The sequence below is a fragment of the Littorina saxatilis genome, linkage group LG15, assembly GCF_037325665.1.
Source record: "Littorina saxatilis isolate snail1 linkage group LG15, US_GU_Lsax_2.0, whole genome shotgun sequence".
Lineage (NCBI taxonomy): Eukaryota > Metazoa > Mollusca > Gastropoda > Littorinimorpha > Littorinidae > Littorina > Littorina saxatilis.
The window spans coordinates 32,614,195-32,626,535 of record NC_090259.1 but is presented as its reverse complement, the minus strand read 5'-3'; the positions used below and the strand labels follow the sequence as shown (position 1 = coordinate 32,626,535).

The 12,341-nt window shown below is 43.4% G+C and overlaps 1 protein-coding gene across 1 annotated transcript in view; it reads right to left on the bottom strand.

Moving 5' to 3' along the window:
- Positions 1–12,341, bottom strand: part of LOC138947994 (phosphatidylinositol 4-phosphate 5-kinase-like protein 1) — a 38,108-nt gene that overhangs the window by 6,474 nt on the left and 19,293 nt on the right. The window contains exons 4-6 of the mRNA XM_070319521.1: positions 10,725–10,793; positions 5,070–5,160; positions 4,597–4,692 (exon numbers count right to left, since the gene is read on the bottom strand). Coding sequence (XP_070175622.1) covers positions 4,597–4,692; positions 5,070–5,160; positions 10,725–10,793 — 256 coding nt within the window. The remainder of the gene's footprint in view (positions 1–4,596; positions 4,693–5,069; positions 5,161–10,724; positions 10,794–12,341) is intronic.

The following is a 12,341-nucleotide window of genomic DNA, read 5'->3' as shown; positions in this document are numbered from 1 at the left end:
CTCTCAATGAAGCCATTTGACTTGGGGTAGATGGGGGAAGAAGTGACATGGTCAAAACACCACTCCTTGGCGAACTCTTGAAATGCTTTTGCCGAAAACTGGGGCCCGTTGTCCGATTTGAGCGTTTTGGGAATTCCGTGCTCGGCAAATATCTGCTTCATCACTGCGATGGTGGTCTTGCAGGTGTAGTCGTTTGGGAGTTTCCTGCAGACGAAGAACTTGCTGTAATAATCAGCGACGAGGATGTGTTGGGTGTTGTCCACTGCAAAGAAGTCTACACCCAAGACTTCCCAGGGCTGTGTCGGAATCTCATGAGGATTGAGTGTTTCCGGCACTTGGTTCTTTTGGTGCTCCTGGCAGATGGGGCATTGAGATGTCAGTTTTTCGATGTCCTTCGAAATACCTTGCCAGTACACCGAGGCTCGTGCCCTTAGTCTGGTCTTCTCTATCCCTTGGTGGGCTGCGTGCAGTTGTCTCAGCATCTCTTGCTGGAGGTTTAGCGGAATGACCACACGATCACCTTTGAGTACGATTCCGTCCTCCACAGAAAGTTCGTCTCGGAATGACCAAAAACTGCGAATCGGTTCGGGGACTTCTTGTATGGTGTCTGGCCATCCGTTGATGATTGTTGGGATAAGCTTGCTCAGAGTCGGGTCATGTTTGGTTTCCTCTTGGAGTGACTTGGTTCTCTCCGTGCTGAATCTGACCTGGCCAACAGTGAGGTCGAGATCAATGGTCTTGACGTTGCCAGGGCTCGGCAGTCTGGACAGTGTGTCTGCTACTGTCATGTCCTTGCCGGGTTTATATTCGATTGTAAAATCATACTGTTGTAGTCTGAGGAGCATTCGCTGCAGTCTTGGGGGTGCTCTGACGAGAGGTTTGTTGAGGATCATAACCAGTGGTTTGTGATCCGTTTTGACGAGGAATTTCTGACCGTATAGGTAGGTGTGAAATCGTTCAACCCCGTAGACGATGGCCAAAAGTTCTCGCTCAATACAGGCGTATCGCGTTTCAGCGTCCGTCAGCGTCTTTGATGCATATGCTATCGGCTTTCCCTGCTGGAGCAGTGTTACGCCAAGACCCTTGATGCTGGCGTCTGTCTCCAGTGTTGGTGTAGCACTTGTGTCAAAGTAGACCAGCGTGGCATCCTCTGAGACTGCATCCTTTAGGGCCTGGAAGCACTTTTGATGGTGTTCACCCCAGATGAATACTGAGTCTTTCTTGATGAGTTCTCTGAGTGCAGCTGCTTTCTCGGCCAGGTTGTTGATGAATGGCGACATGTATGTCACAAATCCAAGGAACTCTTGCAATTCCTTTTTGGACGTCGGCGCTGGCATGGCTTTCAGGTCGTTGACCTTGTCAGGATCAGGATGCACGCCTTCCGGAGTGTATGTTGCGCCGAAAAATGTGATGGACTGTGTCTTGATGGTACACTTCTCCGAGTTGAAAACCAATCCATTCTCTGCTGCGGCTTTCATTAGGTTGCACAGGCTTTCGTCGTGCTCTTCTTCTGTCTTGCCGTAGACTACAACATCGTCTGAGATGCCGGTGGCTCCTTTCACGTTTTCAAGGATCTGATCCATTTTAAGCTGGAAAATATCTTGGCTGACCTTGAGACCAAATGGAAGTCTGGAGAAGCAATATCTGCCATAGGGAGTCTGGAACGTCGTCAAGAGCTGGCTTTCTTCATCGAGCTGAACTGACCAGTAGCCACTCTTGGCGTCTAGCTTGGAAAAGTAGCGACTTCCACAGAACTGATGCGTCAGCTCTTCAATGGTCGGAATCTTGTGGTGTGGGCGTTTCAGTGCGAGGTTGAGATGACGGGGGTCAAGGCAGATTCTAAGCTTTCCCGACCGCTTCTTGGAGTAGGCGAGACTGGACACCCAGTCCGTCGGCTCTGTCACCTTTCTGATCACACCACTTTCTACCATGCTGTCGAGCTCTTCTTTGATCGCGTCTCTGAGAGCGATTGGAGTTTTTCTTGGTGCGTCAATGTGTGGCGGGACGTCTGGATCCACCACAAGTTTGACAGGACCAGGCATCTTGCCAATTTTGTCAAACTGCTCCGGATTGTCTTTCAGCAGGTCTTGGACACAGGTGATCTTGTCCTTAGCTGCTGGGGGTGACGCTGAAATGCTGCAGTGCAGTGTCACGATTTTCAACTTTTCGCACGACGGCAACCCAATGATGGCTGGTCCCTCTACATCTACAATGTAGAACCCCGTTTCCTGCCACTCGCCTCTGTAGCGACAGGGAAACGTAATCTTGCCAAGGCAGGAAATGTCTGTGCCGTTATAGGCAGTCAGCTTCGTGCCGCCTTTCTCTTTCAAGATCTTGTTGATAGGTGTCCCCTCCTTTGTCAGTAGATCAGGGAACATGTCTCTAAACATGCGCAGGGGCAGTGTGTTCCCCTGTGCACCTGTGTCGACCTTGACGATGACGTTGTGTTGTCCGGCTCTACGTGGAAGTTGTGTTTTGAGTCTGACGAATGCTTCGTCACGTTGTTGGGGCGTTGAAGAGACTGAAGAGATGACGACCGGACTAAAAGTTAGTTCGTCGAAGTTCTCTTCGTCGATTTCCGCCTGCATCGCCTTGATTTTCGCTTCTGACCTCCGGTGATGTCCTCCACCGCGGTTGCTTGATCCGCCACGTCGTTGCCCGCGTCCATGTGAAGGGATGCGTGGAGACTGGTGTTGCTCGGAACGGCAAACTTTGGCAAAGTGATTATTTTTGCCGCAGGCATGGCAGGTAACACCATGGGCTGGGCATTCTCGTGGTTTGTGTCGTCCGCCACAGTTTCTGCAGGTAGGATGGGTTTGAGAGGGACGGTTGTTAGACTTAATGGTACTGATACTGGCAGAGCCGGCCATTGTTTGTAGCTGCTCTACATGTGATGCAGTAGCCTCGAACGTGCGACCCATCTTTACCACATCAGCCAACTTGACACCCTTCTCTTGTTCCAGGAGTTTCCTTTGGAATTCTTCAATGGGTGTGCTCGAGATGATCAATTCTATCAGTCTCTCCTCCAATTCTGCTGCAGCGTCAAAAACACACTTCTGTGCCTGGAGCTGCGCCCTTGTCACAAAATCATCGAGTGACTCTGATTTGGCCTGCCTCATGCTCATGAGTTTGAGCCTGCTCACACGAAAGTGTTCAGCTGGTTCGATCTGTTCACTCAATTTTTGGAAAACAATCTTGGAGCTCTTCTTTTCTTCATCTGTGAGGGTCATAGCATTGTACATGCGAAGGCCTTTTTCACCAATTTGGAGGAGTATGTGGGCAACCTCATTCTCTTTCGGCACCTTCTTTGTGATAAAATACAGTTCTAGTCTTTGCTTGAACATTTTGAAAGACTCTGCGACGTTTTCACTGTCCCATACCATCTCGGGAACTTGTTTTGAAGACATGATTGGAGACGACTTTTCCTAACCGTAATCTGTGTAACGGTCGCGAACACGTGCTCGAGCGAAGAGGCTATTACTAACAACACAACAGTGTATTCAGCCCAAAAAAGTCCGATTGTAGGCTTCTAACTAGATGCACACTCACGGGGACTGGATCTGCTGCTTGTTACCTTTTCCGCTGCCACCATATAATGTTATTTGTTGACACAAAGGCAAAACATGTTGTTCATGTTTTCAGTGGTTTATTCAGGAAGCCGCAAGCGTAGGAAGGCATAGCGCATGCGCGTGCATTATACGATACAGAGCTATGCGACATTTAGGTTTACTTATGTTATGGTTTCGTATACTCGATCGTAGTGTAGGCAATCATATTACACCAACCAAACTAAAATCACTTTGTGAGATACTCAAATCCTAAAAGTGTGCACAGTTTCGAAGGTCTATCTTGAAAAACATTTGAGATAAACTCAACGTTAAGTTTTTGGCCCACGGCCGGCAGCAAGCTATCCGTCCATACAGACGAACACGGATGAATACTAAGACTCACCCATTACTCAGGTGAGTCAATAAAAACATAAATAAGTTGCCTGATATCTCACTCATAGCTTGAAAATGAGTCATATCATTGACTCATTGGGTTAAGCGGGGCAGCTGTCAAAATTATCACTGTTAAAGAGGTGGACACATTTTGATTTATGCAGGTGGCCACATTTTCGTTTGGAGTTATGAATCTCTTGTTAAGCGCCATGTTAAAATCGTAAGAATCCAGCATGAAGTATTTCCTACGCTCGAATCATAAGCCGGGCAGGATTTGACCAATAAGGAGGCGAGACGGTGATGACAAACAAGATGGCGGACATTGATTCGATTTTCTTCCTTGCAGTATAGCTAATTTATTGACTTTTAAAACAGTCACGATGCACTCTTGACCACACCATTTGAGTGTTTCTTTAAGAATAAGTATGCAAATACCGTATCATAGCTGTCTACACAGAGAAATGCTGTAGGTATAGCGCAGAGCTTATTGGAACTGCGCGATGAAAAGTTCCATAAGCGAATGGCCACTCGGGAAAATCCTGATCTCCGTAAAACTGAGTCGGAAGACAATACGTAAGCTGTTAAAGTTCTTAAACGTAACGAAAGTGTGACTATATAGGCCTTAAATAACCAGCGTTTAAAATCAGTTTCTCACCTGTTGGTACCTGCCAGCCGTGCAACCTTTGATGTCAAACCTGTCTTCTATCCTGTCCGGCGGGTAAAAAACATTCTGCATCACCAGGAAGAATAACTGAAAAACAAGAAAATAAGTCAGTAAGTAAACTAATAAATGAATGAACAAATAAATTAAAAATTAAATGAATGAATAATTAGACACAAAGAAGTAAATAAACGTATACTGACTTATACATGTACAAGCAGGCTTAAACTCACTCACACACACACACACACACACACACACACACACACACACACACACACACACACACACACACACACACACACACACACACACACGCATGCATGCACGTACATACACACACGCATGCACACATACAGTGCAATCATGCATGCACACACAAGGACAAATAAAATCCTTTAAACGTTAGACAGGTGTTCCACAATACACCAGTAACACTGGGAGAGATCATTTGCATGCAGTCTTACCTTCTTCTTGCCTGCAAATTGGACGGAGTAACATCCCAAGTACTTGACCAGCAGTGAGTGAGGGTAGGACAGAAAGTGCTGAAGATATTCCCTGCAAAAAGACGTACAGCCCAATAATTCATCAGATCAAGAATAAATACATTAATTAACTCATCCGCTCAGACTGTTAGCTTCAGTCGCGTCCTGTAACGTCCATCTAATGCCTGCATTCCAGCCTGTTGATACACAGTTACTACACAATTCTGAGTGACATGCTGCAGAACAGCTAGTCTCGGCTAAGAAAACCTTGGTCAACATAGGTGGGGTAGAAAGTGTTAAGACAGAAATGATGTTTTACACACACGGTGCTGTCATTTTTGTTTAGTCTTTCGGCATATTGGAGCCTAAAAGCATGCCAACCCCAACCCTCCCCAAGAATGTTTTTAAAACTGAATACGAAATTGTTTAATCGGGTAATCTTACGAATGATTAAAAAATACTGTAAATTAGCCGAACCTGCCCTGGCGACCATCTCTTGATCACGACCACCTGCCAATTAAGACTACCTCTAAGTGGTTAGCGCATCGGACTGCGGGCCGGGAGATCGTGGTTCTTCTTCTTCTTCTTCTGCGTTCGTGGGCTGAAACTCCCACGTACACTCGTGTTTTTTGCACGAGTGGAATTTTACGTGTATGACCGTTTTTACCCCGCCATTAAGGCAGCCATACGCCGCTTTCGGAGGAAGCATGCTGGATATTTTCGTGTTTCTATAACCCACCGAACTCTGACATGGATTACAGGATCTTTTCCGTGCGTACTTGGTCTTGTGCTTGCGTGTACACACGAAGGGGGATAAGCCACTAGCAGGTCTGCACATAAGTTGACCTGGGAGATCGGAAAAATCTCCATACTTAACCCACCAGGCGGCCGCGACCGGGATTCGAACCCTCGACCTTCCGATTAAGAGGCCGACGTCTTACCACCCCGCCACAGCGCCCGTCATAGATCGTGGTTCGAATCCCATAAGGGGTGCGTGGGTTTTTCGAGTTTCGGTCGGCTCCAACCCAGAGTGGAAGTGCTAAAGTTCCAATGGGAAGGCATGGATCACACAGCCGAGTGTCATTCACGTCACGAATGCGATTGACTCAGAAAGCGCGAAAAAAAACCTTGTCTCGATTCTTGTGACCCTTCCTGCTCAGGGCTCTCATGGTGACCTTGGTCCCAGTGTTCCTGTTCCAGCCATTCCTGAATATTCTGCTGCCAGCCTGGGATGCTCCTGGGGGGTCGCAAGAAGGACGCAGTGGCGGTCTGCTCTCTGAGGAGGCGCTCACTCAGTCTGGCTCCGCGACTTAACAGTCAGTGTGGTAAGTAGAGGGCTTAGTAGGTAGCGGTGCCTGTGTCCCTGGCCAGGAACAGGACCAATACTGAACACCATCGAAGTGACTCAGCAGCAGTGCAGTGTCATCTTCCGAGGGTAGCCTACCGCAGCGGCCTGCCGTCCTTCCCTGGAGTGTCTGTAAAATTTGTGAGGGTGCCCAGGTGTCTGACCAACACTGGGGGTTCATTGATTCGACAAAGTCTGGCCGCGGAGCGAAGTTCAGGGGTGGATGTTGCAGTGAGTGCTGGGACGGGGCGGGAGCATACTGGGAGAAGGAACAAGCGTAGGGACAAGCAAAAAGAGGATGAAACAAACAAACAAACAAATCTATATATATATATATATATATATATATATATATATATATATATATATATATATATATATATATATACGGCTTGTGTCTGTCTGTGTGTGTGTGTGTGTGTGTGTGTGTGTGTGTGTGTGTGTGTGTGTTCGCGATGCACGGCCAAAGTTCTCGATGGATCGGCTTCAAATTTGGTGGGCATATTTACTGGTAGACCCCGGACACAACCTGGTCGATGAGAATTTTCAACACGTGCTCACAGCGCGCAGCGCTGAACCGATTTTGACTGTTCTGTTCATCTTCCCAGATCTATTCCCACTAACTCTTCCTTATCTTCTCCAGTGTTTTGCGTTTATCTCCCTTCCTTCGTGTGGCGTCAATCCATATTCCCGTTACTATTTTTAGAAGGTCACTGTCCACAACGCTCAATCCATATTGCCGTTACTATTTTTAGAAGGTCACTGTCCACAACGCTCAATCCATATTGCCGTTACTATTTTTAGAAGGTCACTGTCCACAACGCTTTCATCCCGGCGAAGCCGGATATTACTCTTCCTTGTCTTCTCCAGTGTTTTGCGCGTTTATCTCCCTTCCTTCGTGTGGCGTCAATCGCGTGTGGTCACTCACCCGGCGAAGCCGGCGTACGGTGAGCCACTCACCCGGCAAAGCCGGGTATTCGGCTCTACTTCTTCCCGGCGAAGCCCGCTACCCGGCGACGCGGGTATTCATCTAGTATAAAATAAATAGGCCTACATAAAGAAGAAAAGAAGAAAGAGAAGACAAGTCAGGCGAAAATACAACATTTAGTCAAGCTGTCGAACTCACAGAATGAAACTGAACGCAATGCAATTTTTCAGCAAGACCGTATACTCGTAGCATCGTCAGTCCACCGCTCGTGACAAAGGCAGTGAAATTGACAAGAAGAGCGGGGTAGTAGTTGCGCTGAGAAGGATAGCACGCTTTTCTGTACCTCTCTTCGTTTTAACTTTCTGAGCGTGTTTTTAATCCAAACATATCATATCTATATGTTTTTGGAATCAAGAACCGACAAGGAATAAGATGAAAGTGTTTTTAAATCGATTTCGGAAATTTGATTTTGATAATAATTTTTATATGTTTAATTTTCAGACCTTGTTTTTAATCCGAATATAACATATTTATATGTTTTTGGAATCAGAAAATGATGAAGAATAAGATAAACGTAAATTTGGATCATTTTATAAAAAAATAATTTTAATTACAATTTTCAGATTTTTAATGACCAAAGTCATTAATTAATTTTTAAGCCACCAAGCTGAAATGCAATACCAAACCCCGGCCTTCGTCAAAGATTGCTTGGCCAAAATTTCAATCAATTTGATTGAAAAATGAGGGTGTGACAGTGCCGCCTCAACTTTTAAAAAAAGCCGGATATGACGTCATCAAAGACATTTATCGAAAAAATGAAAAAAACGTCCGGGGATGTCATACCCAGGAACTCTCATGTCAAATTTCATAAAGATCGGTCCAGTAGTTTACTCTCAATCGCTCTACACACACACACGCACACACACATACACCACACCCTCGTCTCGATTCCCCCCTCTACGTTAAAACATTTAGTCAAAACTTGACTAAATGTAAAAAAGAAAAAACAAGTCGCGTAAGGCGAAAATACAATATTTAGTCAAGTAGCTGCCCTTTTTCAGCAAGACCGTATACTCGTAGCATCGTCAGTCCACCGCTCATGGCAAAGGCAGTGAAATTGACAAGAAGAGCGGGGTAGTAGTTGCGCTAAGAAGGATAGCACGCTTTTCTGTACCTCTCTTTGTTTTAACTTTCTGAGCGTGTTTTTAATCCAAACATATCATATCTATATGTTTTTGGAATCAGGAACCGACAAGGAATAAGATGAAAGTGTTTTTAAATTGATTTCGAAAAAAAAATTTTGATAATAATTTTTATATATTTAATTTTCAGAGCTTGTTTTTAATCCGAATATAACATATTTATATGTTTTTGGAATCAGCAAATGATGGAGAATAAGATAAACGTAAATTTGGATCGTTTTATAAATTTTTATTTTTTTTTACAATTTTCAGATTTTTAATGACCAAAGTCATTAATTAATTTTTAAGCCACCAAGCTGAAATGCAATACCGAACCCCGGGCTTCGTCGAAGATTACTTGACCAAAATTTCAACCAATTTGGTTGAAAAATGAGGGCGTGACAGTGCCGCCTCAACTTTCACGAAAAGCCGGATATGACGTCATCAAAGACATTTATCAAAAAAATGAAAAAAACGTTCGGGGATTTCATACCCAGGAACTCTCATGTCAAATTTCATAAAGATCGGTCCAGTAGTTTAGTCTGAATCGCTCTACACACACACACAGACACACACACAGACACACACACAGACACACGCACATACACCATACCCTCGTTTCGATTCCCCCTCGATGTTAAAATATTTAGTCAAAACTTGACTAAATATAAAAAGAAGAAGAAACAAGTCGCGTAAGGCGAAAATACAACATTTAGTCAAGCTGTCGAACTCACAGAATGAAACTGAACGCAATGCCATTTTTCAGCAAGACCGTAAACTCGTATCATCGTCAGTCCAGGACCGCTCGTGGCAAAGGCAGTGAAATTGACAAGAAGAGCGGGGTAGTAGTTGCGCTGAGAAGGATAGCACGCTTTTCTGTACCTCTCTTCGTTTTAACTTTCTGAGCGTGTTTTTAATCCAAACATATCATATCTATTATGCTTTTGGAATCAGGAATCGACAAGGAATAAGATGAAAGTGTTTTTAAATTGATTTCGAAAATTTAATTTTGATCATAATTTTTATATGTTTAATTTTCAGAGCTTGTTTTTAATCCAAATATAACATATTTATATGTTTTTGGAATCAGAAAATGATAAAGAATAAGACGAACGTAAATTTGGATCGTTTTATAAAAAATATTTCTTTTTTACAATTTTCAGATGTTTAATGACCAAAGTCATTAATTAATTTTTAAGCCACCAAGCTGAAATGCAATACCAAAGTTCGGCCTTCGTCGAAGATTGCTTGGCCAAAATTTCAACCAATTTGATTGAAAAATGAGGGTGTGACAGTGCCGCCTCAACTTTTACAAAAAGCCGGATGTGACGTCATCAAAGGTATTTATCGAAAAAAAACGTTCGGGGATATCATTCCCAGGAACTCTCATGTAAAATTTCATAAATATCGGTTCAGTAGTTTGGTCTGAATCGCTCTACACACACACACGCAGACAGACACACACACACACACACCACGACCCTCGTCTCGATTCCCCCTCTATGTTAAAACATTTAGTCAAAACTTGACTAAATGTAAAAAGAAGACGAAGAAGAAGATAACAAATTTTTTTACGAAAAATGACCACCTCTAAAAGATGGCCCCAACAGACTTTCTTTTCAATGTAATTCACCTTTCCAAAGCGACCACCTCTCAATCAGGACCACCTGCCCATGAAGACTACCCTAACAGATCCCCAACAGATTGTTTTGTTCAAATTGTAATTCACCTTTACATAGAGACCACCTGTCCATAACGAACACTTTTGGTCACGGTCCCTTGGGTGCATGGTCTTTACAAACAGGTTCGACATTAAATATCACTGCTGGCTACAGGTATAGGATTGATAGGAAAGTTCACTGTTTGTTCACTATACAGCTTTCAACACTTTTTGTCTATACCCTCAAAAAGTTCATGAAAACATGAAATTATCATTCTCATGCTACAGTTAAAGGGAAAAAAATAAATGCTTTATCATACAGTGGTACAGTAGCCCCCCCCCCCCTCCCCCCCCTCTTAAAGACCTAAAAAGTAATCTGCGGAAATTAGGTCTTTAAAATGGAGGTAAATTGAAAGAGGTTACAAACTACAAATCTGAAAACCAAGGTCTTATAAACGAGGAAATATTAAACTCAGGTCTGAAAACGGAGGTTCCACTGTAAAGAGTCAATCTGTGCACTCACTCTAAAATGGACAGCAGGAACATCACATCCCGTTTGTTGTTGGTTTTGATGAGGTAGCGCATGTCAGAGCTGAAAATCACAGATCATACATGCTTCATTTTCAGTGACTGTTGCAATGTGGTAAATCAGGCACAAAACAGGACTGGGTGGCCGAGTGGTAACGCACTTGCGCTCGGAAGCGAGAGGTTGCGAGTTCGACCCTGGGTCAGGGCGTTAGCAATTTTCTCCCCTCTTTCTTAACCTAGGTGGTGGGTTCAAGTGCTAGTCTTTCGGATGAGACGAAAAACCGAGGTCCCTTCGTGCACACTACATTGGGGTGTGCACGTTAAAGATCCCACGATTGACAAAAGGGTCTTTCCTGGCAAAATTGTATAGGCATAGATAAAAATGTCCACCAAAATACCCGTGCGATTTGGAACAATAGGCCGTGAAAAGTAGGATATGCGCCGAAATGGCTGCGATCTGCTGGCCGATGTGAATGCGTGATGTATTGTGTAAAAAAATTCCATCTCACACTGCATAAATAAATCCCTGCGCCTTGAATATGTGCGCAATATAAATTGCATAAAATAAAAAAATAAAAAATAAAAATAAATCCCTGCGCTTAGAACTGTACCCACGGAATACGCGCGATATAAGCCTCATATTGATTGATTGATTGATTGATTGATTGATTGATTGATTGATTGATTGATTGATTGATTGATTAATTGATTGATTGATTGATTGATTGAAAACATTGGAGAAAGTGTCCCTGATGGACAGCCTCTTAAAACTTATGGTCAAGATAAAAAAATCAAAAAAATCAATGTCTTCGATTCTTTTACTAACTTTGTTTTCTTTCCAACCCTAACACTTTTTTGACCCTTCAAACCAATTATAAAACAAGTCGCGTAAGGCGAAATTACTACATTAAGTCATTAGCTGTCGAACTCATGGAATGAAACAGAAGACAATACAGCTTGGTCAATCTCTGCGACAAGGAAATCGCTCCCCTTTTCACGTGCAAAACGAAGTTAAATTGACAAGCCGGTAAAGCGCGGAAGCGTCTATTGCGCTAAGCAGGAAAGCATGCTTTTCTGTATTCTTTTTAATTTTCTGAGCTTGTTTTTTCATCCAAACATAACATATCTATATGTTTTTTAAATCAGGAAACAAAAGAGAATAAGATGAAATCATTTTTGGATCGATTACCTAGTTTTAATTTTAATTAGGATTTTGAGATTTTTAATGACCAAACTTTTTAATTAAGTTTTAAGCGTCGAAGCTGAAATGCAATCCCATAGTCCGGGCTTCGTCGAAGATTGCTTGGCTAAAGTTTCAATCAATTTGATCTAAAAATGAGGGTGTGACAGTGCGGCCTCAACTTTTACAAAAAGCCGGATATGACGTCATCAAAGAGATTTATCGAAAAAATGAAAAATATGTCTGGGGACATCATACTCAGGAACCCTCATGTAAAGTTTGATGAAGATCGGTCCAGTACTTTTCTCTGAATCGCTCTACACACACAAACACAGACACACACACACATACACTACAACCCTCGTTTCGATTCCCCATCTATGTTAAAACATTTAACTTGACTAAATGTAAATAAGTCGCGTAAGGCGAAAT